This window comes from Orbicella faveolata, unplaced genomic scaffold (assembly GCF_042242905.1).
Source record: "Orbicella faveolata isolate gen_17 unplaced genomic scaffold, um_ofav_v1 contig_14, whole genome shotgun sequence".
Classification (NCBI taxonomy): Eukaryota; Metazoa; Cnidaria; class Anthozoa; order Scleractinia; family Merulinidae; genus Orbicella; species Orbicella faveolata.
Genome location: NW_028301541.1, coordinates 7,666,043 through 7,674,078, shown reverse-complemented (window position 1 = coordinate 7,674,078; position 8,036 = coordinate 7,666,043). Strand labels below are relative to the sequence as shown.

Sequence of the window (8,036 nt, the reverse complement as noted above, 5' to 3'; positions counted from 1 at the left end):
ACCCTTGGATATACGTCGAGAAGAGGAATGAAGCTACGTTGAAGTGAAATTCTGTGTGAGTTCTTAGTCTGTCCGAATTCCACAGGGGCACCCAACGACCGTTTTCTCTCTAATGCTGTTAGATGCTGTTTTAGGCTATCTGGAGTACTTTTAAAGCTCTGTAGGTTAATTTTAGGTTGCACTAAAAAAATTTTATCTGTTCGGATATTCTAGGGGAACTTGAGTATTCTCGAATATATTAGGGCTTTTTTGTCCATTTCCCGAAAACTTTAGGTCTTATCGCCTTTCCGAAAATGATAGCTGACCTTTTTTCGCTACTCAAAACGACATTTTCAACAGTCCGAAAACAACAGACATTAAATTTCTCATATCACGAAAGTTCGAGGTGCCAATTCTCTCAAGAAAATCAGAGGGGATTAAAGGCCTTCCGAACAGATAATTTACCGAAACGATCCGTTGGGTGCCCCTGATTCCAGTTGTCACAGATCTCCGGTATCCAGAAATTAGTGACAGATTTCTACCCTCAAGCAAGCCAAGCGAGTTGTCCAGAGTAAATTTTTCCCACGTTGTGTTCATTTACCGCCGTCGAGTTCCGTTTTCTCTTTCCGTTTCTATTTTCCGTTTCCAAAAGGGAAAGTTCAAGCTAGTTTCACAAGTGTCAAAAGCTTTTCTGAGGTCCTTTATGAGCATATCAACTTATCCCTTTATGATTAGCTCTGCCTCACTTGATCGAGCTTTGCTGAAACTATGTTGGAGAGCAGCCGAGATGTTATATATAGGTCTCGCAGCTTAAACCTGAATCCCTTTCAAGCCCGATTTTTTATTTATTTGTTTTGTTTTGTTTTGTTTGTTTTTTTCAATTCAGGCGTTTTTTTTCTTTTTCTTTTTTCTTTTTTTTTTTTTTCTTTACAGCTGCTTAAGTTGTGTACCAAGAGTCCTCATGGGCCCGATGAGGATGAGTGAGTGTTAAGTTGTGTACATAGCGATGATGATAAAGATGTCTTCATTTCTTTCTCTGCAGTTCAAATGTACGGTCTTTCACTTACATTCTTCACCATCTAAGGGTATATTGCGAACTCACGTGTACGTTACCAGCTCCCAATTGGTTATATTGCTGCGCCGGTATTGCAGAGGTCATGGGTTCGAATCCCGTTCAGGCTTGAATTTTTTGCTATAGGAATGGATGGATTCACGCAGAGAGACGCTAAAAAGACACACAGTTTACAGTTTTATTGAATAAAATGCTTACATGTTTTACGCTAAGACTACACTGCAAATAGCATTTAGCAAATCTAAGCGAGTAGTTTTATGCTACTTGACTTAAATTAATATGAAGAAATTCTTACTATATTTTGAAATTAAACAAAACGATTATATAAATTCATACAAAGAAGAAAACGATTTGACTGATACAGGGAAAATTACTTCGTTGTTTGCTTAAGATCTCTATCGTACTACAACATCCAAAACGTCAACATATCAATATTCTCAGCCAGATTACAAACTAATGTGTTCACAAGTCAAGTATAAGAATCGTCAGAATATGATGTTCCGATTAGTAGTTGATACTAACAACTGCCAACAACAGACCAAAAAACAAACCCAGAACACTGCCGCTGGTAACAAGTGTTTTACCTGAGCTCTTGCTGGAGTCATACCCAGCTGTATCGAGAATATTTCCTTTGTTGCATTCCTCTCCATAACAGCACTTTGCTTTGCATTCAGCGGAAGGCATGTGAGCAACTGGGCATACCTCGGTTATGTTTCCTTTTTCAAGCTGTTCACAGGCACGGTAAATTGCGCAGCCTTTGTAAAACGATTCGCCTTTCGTCGATCCATTGTCGAATACTGCGTACATTTGGAGGCATGGGTGGGTGTCGTAGCACTTTCGCAGTTCAGCAGTTTCTTGGCAGTCTTCGTAAGACTTCGAACTGGAGCAGAAATAACACTGTCGAGATTGAACACCTGTGGAGACAGTATGATTTGACTGATTTACTAAGTTATATAATAAGTCAAACTATTCTGGCATTTTGATTGGTTCTTACTTATGATCTATTGGAGGACAGACGTACAGATGACGTCAATGATCAACGTTTTTTTATCATTATATAAAACAAGTAGATTCCATGTTGCCGTGGGTCTGTTCAGTAATAAATCACAGATGATGTCGAAATGTGGTAAGGACATAAAAGTGGCACACAAACCGTTGCCACTTTTTTGTCCTCATCACATTTTGACGTTATCAATGATCTAGTGAAAAGCACTCGATCAATCGATAAAATAAGCTAATTAAGTGCAAAATTGTGTTTTAGAAAAAAAAAAAGCACGTACTAATTTCTTGTGCATGTACGAAACCCTAGTATTTGAATTTTCCTGGCTTCGGCCGTCATTTAATTCCACAAAGAGAAGGTTGTAACTCTAGTAAGCAACCTACTGCTAAACTTCCGCCTTCTCTTCTCTTCTCGTTATAGGGTCACAACTTCGACTTTCCCCGCATTTCGACTTTCCTTGAAAAGGCCGAGTCATTATTGACATTGAAGCAAAGTTGGAGGTTTCTGGGAAACATACTTTCCACGAGGCAGAGCCTAGGAACTACAGAGAAACAGCAGAGAAAGGTCCACATTCTCAACTGGAATAGGAAGCTGCCTTGCAATGCAGCAACAACTTTCCATAACTTTCAATAATTGTGTAATAGCTGGTAGTGTAATATCTGTTGCTGCATGCGCATGTAAAACCCTCATTTTCGATGGCGAGTTCTAGGAATGTCGTATGACTCGCCTTAGACTGCAAACGATATTCAATGTCAACAAATTTAAGTCACAGATTTCGCAGGCCCATTTATATTTCCAGTAAAAATTGCTCAACAGATCTCTTGCCACTGTTAACTAAAAGCAGGGTTTTGTCAAACATTCGGCTTTTTACCTTTCCTTCTCACTTATATTTCACGTGATATTTCGATTCGCCATAACGATCTTAATTCAATCGGTCATTTTTTACTGTGTGTCAACAGATACCCGTTCGGGGTGGCGGCCATGCAACAACCAGCCATCATAAAATAACTGTCGTCCTTCGATAGGACGCGATATTTTAATTTATGATTATGGAATAACTGTAGAACTTAGTCTTCTAGTATCCTATACTAAAGAAACACCTATTCTATGGCCATTCCAGTGGGTTCCCGATGTTTGCTTAAATTTATCAAAGCTATCCGTGTGTACAATAGGCTTCCGATCGCAAATTACTTTCATTTTGTCATAGTCCCACTTACCTTGGGCCCAGATTGAACAGAAGAACATAAAACCCACAAACAATGCGATTTTCATGATGTCTCCTCGTTTTATACTTCTAAAACACCCAAATGTTATCGGGTAAAGCCGCAGGGAGTATACAATCTTGTTGAATAGAATGAGAGTAAATAAGGGAATGAAAAGAATGAACAGTTTATAAAGCAAACTTACAAGGAAAACCGCTATCCACAGGTGCTGCAAAACTCTATGGCTCTAGCCTCGTACCTAGGCCTTTTGCGCGGTGCAAAAAATTTTCTGGTTTATATAATTATGGATTTGGCCAAGTCTAAAAGTGGAGCTCCATTAAAATACTACGCCTTTAAAGAAATTTGACAATAAGCCATTTAACCAAACCGAATAAACCGAACAAATAAAACGAGGAAATATCCATAAACAAAATGGCCGTTTCTATACTAGAGGACGCATTATCCATTCAGAACGATAATGCGGTCTCGCCATTTTTATACTAAAGACGCATTATCCGTCTGGACGAACTTGGGCAAACATTTGTCGTTCGTCTACTTATGCGTCTTTAGAATAAAGACGGGCACAAGACGCATTATACGTCTAGACGAACTATCCTTAGAAATCCGTCTTGAACTACGCAATAGGAGGGATAGTTCGTCTAGAAGCATAATACGTCTTGTGCCCGTCTTTATACTACAGATGCATAACCAGACGAACTACAAATGTTTGTCCAAGTTCTTCCAGACGGATAATGCGTTTTTAGTATAAAAACGTGCATTTTGTTCGATTCATGCGCGAGTGTCAAATAGCAGGTGCCTTTTGAAAAATACTTTCTTTTCGCACTGCTTTAACAAAAACCTCGATAAGCTATATATCATCGGGACTCCTGGTTTCAATATAAAGCAAATAGTAAACTGTAGAATCCGAAAATAACAATTGTCATTTTTGTTTTGGAAGGCGCGTGCAAGCCTTTAAACGCAAAAATGACCTAACTTGGTAAACTGAATTACCAGCCTTTGTGTTAGGACGGACATCCCAACTGACTGGAATGTATCCCTCAAAAGAATTGAGATATGTTAAAGAGGGCACCGGGAGGCGCGGTGGCCTCATGGTTACTGCGCTCGTCTCGGGATCGAGCGGTCCGGGTTCGAGCCCTGGCCGGGGACATTGTGTTGTGTTCTTGGGCAAGACACTTTACTCTCACAGTGCCTCTCTCCACCCAGGTGTATAAATGGGTACCGGCGAACTTAATGTTGGGGGTAATCCTGCGATGGACTAGCATCCCATCCAGGGGGGAGTAGAAATACTCCTAGTCGCTTCATGCTACAGAAACCGGGATAAGCTCCGGCCTGATGGGCCACTTGGCTCGCATGCAGACTTTACCTTACCTTAAAGAGGGCACCGGTACATGAATAACGTGATCCCGCGTTACTCTCTGGGTAAACCATCTTTTTCGCGCAGCTCGTGACGTGGAAGAAGCTGGGAACGAAAAAATCTAACATGGCGATGGGAGCTTGTAGTTTTGAGAGGATTATTGACGTATTTTGGCGCTAAAGAAATGGCGCAAATAGACCATTAAACCCTTACCAAGACCTTGATTATTCTGGATATCACGAAAACCGAATGTAATAATTGTTTTATTATACATTGAACGAATTCGAAAAAAAAAAATGGAAGTCATGTTTTTGCTTCTTCGTCGACGGCAAGCAACACAGCAGGCGAACTTGACATGATTACCCTTAGAAATCATGCACCGTGGTCATACATGACATGATTACCCGTGACCTTGCGTGTCCTTGACATGATTATTGTATAATCTGCAGCTAGATGAACTGTACGCCTTCGGCCAATCAGAAAAGAGATAGTGAGTTCAATGTATGATAATTAGTATTATGTTCTGTGTTCACATCTCTTCGTGCAAAATAACAATTTTTTATCGAAAAAGTTAGTGAGGACTTATCAGGGGTTTTTAGGATCCCTGATATGTATGTAAAACATAGGCACACAAGGTGTGCATGAGTTATTATTATTTTTTTAAATTAAAGGCCTCAGGAGGTAGCAGCGTCTTGTGATTAGGTTAATCCCTCAGGTCTGTTTGGTTACGATGTACAGCAAAAGAATTTGCTTCACCTCAATCAGTGTAATATCAAGCCTAGTTTTATCAAGGTTTGATTTTAACAATTTGATCAGTAGCTTTGTTTGTAAGAACTTCAATGGAGCTGTTCCCAGCAAGACAGGTAAACGTCATACAGTCTGTAATAGTGCCTAACGGTAAAAGCAGATTGGTGGGTAATGTTTATGGACTCATTTTATAACAAGAACTAATTTAATGCAATAGCATAGTTTTATTCTGTTACCAGAATTGATCAGATTGATCATAGTTTCTTTGATTTTGACATTTCGAGAAACCACATCAAATTAACATTGATTTTAAAAGCCATCCAAAACGAGAGGACACTTTTGAAGGTGAAACAACTAGACCTCTGTAACTCGCCAGAAAATCTGTAAAGTTTGGGCAGTTTCTTTGCCACATAACTCTGTCCACGCCAGAAAGCCTTTTTTAGAAAGGGAATAGAGAGAGAGAGAGAGAGAGAGAGAGAGAGAGAGAGAGAGAGAGAGAGAGAGAGAGAGAGAGAGAGAGAGAGAGAGAGAGTACCTTAATTAGAAACATAAAATTTACCTCTGTTAATCGTGAAATCTATTTTTAAAACACACTGTCTCATTTTCCAACCAACAATTTCCACGAAGGACATTGTGTCCATTTTGACAGTGTAAGTTTGTCGCATCCAACAAACTTTCTTGAACTCTACAACAAGAATTGTTTCATAACCAGTCGAAGGACCACTTTGGACATTCCAAAAAGTGCTCGCGTACAACAACAGACTCTCGTTGTTTCAGCTCAGTATATGGCATTTTGCAATTGCTTAAGAGAGCTAATTTTGCAGTCGAGATGATTAATTCAAAATGTCCCATGCCCCAGAGGTTGCCCGAGGAGCCATGTACAAGTTTCCAATAGGTCGGCCGCCGCCATGGAGTCTTCAGAAATGTCTGAACAATTTTCATACTACTACCTTTAGAACAACTCCACAAAATAAGAATGTTTTCAAATTCCCTTTATTTAATAGAATACTCATGACTACAATATACTTAAATGCTCATGGAAACACAAATAACAGCAAGAATCACTGATTCATCAGTGACCATCAGTTCTAACTGCAACCACTTATCCCTGAAAAACTTTTAAAACGCGCTGAAATAAAAAATCGTAACTACCTTTCGCAACCCGCCCACGTTAAGACTCGCAACAACTCGGCCTAGTTTTGTAATGGGCGGCTGTACACAGGCTATTTTGTCACATCCTAGATGGGTGTTAAAGGAGCTACGTCATGGTTTACGCATCTTGAAAAGTTTAGCCTAAAATTTTCAAGTTTGTCGTTTGCAATCCGTGTTAATCTTCTCCATCCTTAACCGTCCTTGTTTCTTTATGGCCTATTATTATCTCTTTGGTGTTTTTCTATCTTAGTAAACTACGATTTTCAGGTTTCCTTAGCTTTAAAGGTAATTTTGTATATGGCCAAAATAACTCAAGATAGCGTGACTGAGCTCCTTTAGAAACAAGTTAGATAGCGGATTACTTTATGTTTTATTGTTAATTGTATTATTCTTGATACAAATGATCCTCCCTACGGTGAAATTTCTTTACAACCGGGTTTTGTCTTCTTTTTCATCGCCCTGCAAAATCTCGTCAAGAAATAAGCACCACCCTCAAATCACGAGCGCTGCATTTTGAGTTTTGAGGCGCGAAAACTGATTTCAAAAGGGCTGCGGTGCTTATTCGAGCAAACTCCGAAAGTAAATGTACACTAGGGTACGGTCATAGTCAAGCAGTTTAGTCTGAGATAGAGTTCTGAAATTAGAGAATTTAGGTCTACAGTAGAGTTAGCCAGGCACCTCAGATACCGCGTAATATTAGGTGCGAGTCGTAGCTATGTAAAGAGGGTCCCTAATAGGTTTGGCGGGATGCGGGATTTGGCTTTTCTTTGAGGTGATATTTGGGATTCGAGCTGAAAACAGGGACGTCTGTAAATTCGAACCTGTAACGGCCACCTCTCCACAACGGCAACTTTTTTTGTACCATACATTCACTCTTGTTTTGACCTCTCTACAACGGCCACTTAAGACACAATTTAAGCGTGTTCAAACCGGCCAAAATGACCTCTTCACAACGACTGACAAACAGAGTATACAAAACCCCATTTTTGACTGGGCGTACAGCAATAAAAGTTCTCGAAACCTGTTCCGTACCGTGCATCGTCGGGTTGTACGGTACCATTTGACGAAAGGGAACATTAACTGTCTGTAGTATTTAAAAAAGCTTGCGGTTTATTAATTAGAAACTGAACATTTTGTTTCTGTTTCATATATATTTTTTCAAAACTGAAAACTTTTTACCCTCCCCTCCCTAATAAAATTGGTGTCATATTACAACCCTGCTTCTCCATGTGGAGAGGTTTGACTGTAACATTTAGCATTTATATAGGAACATTGTTTTTCCAGCCGAGGCTGGAAAGAGGGCACCGGTACATGAATAACGTGATCCCGTGTTACTCTTCGGGTAAACCATCTTTTCCGCGCAGCCCGTGACGTGGAAGAAGCTGGGAACGAAAAAAAATCCAACATGGCGACGGGAACTTGTAGTTTTGAGAGTTTACGGAAACCGAATCTAATAATTGTTTTATTATACATTGCACGAATTCGAAAAAAAAAAATGGAAGTCATGTT

The 8,036-nt window shown here is 39.7% G+C and overlaps 1 protein-coding gene across 1 annotated transcript; it reads right to left on the bottom strand.

The window, feature by feature from the left end:
- Positions 1–911: 911 nt before the first annotated feature.
- Positions 912–3,427, bottom strand: LOC110068682 (uncharacterized). The gene is made up of 2 exons (XM_020776091.2): positions 3,269–3,427; positions 912–1,965 (listed from the first exon to the last, which is right to left on the bottom strand). The coding sequence occupies exons 1-2, from the start codon at positions 3,321–3,323 to the stop codon at positions 1,556–1,558; spliced, it is 465 nt and encodes a 154-aa protein (XP_020631750.2). The 5' UTR covers positions 3,324–3,427; the 3' UTR covers positions 912–1,555.
- Between the last annotated feature and the right edge of the window lie 4,609 nt (positions 3,428–8,036).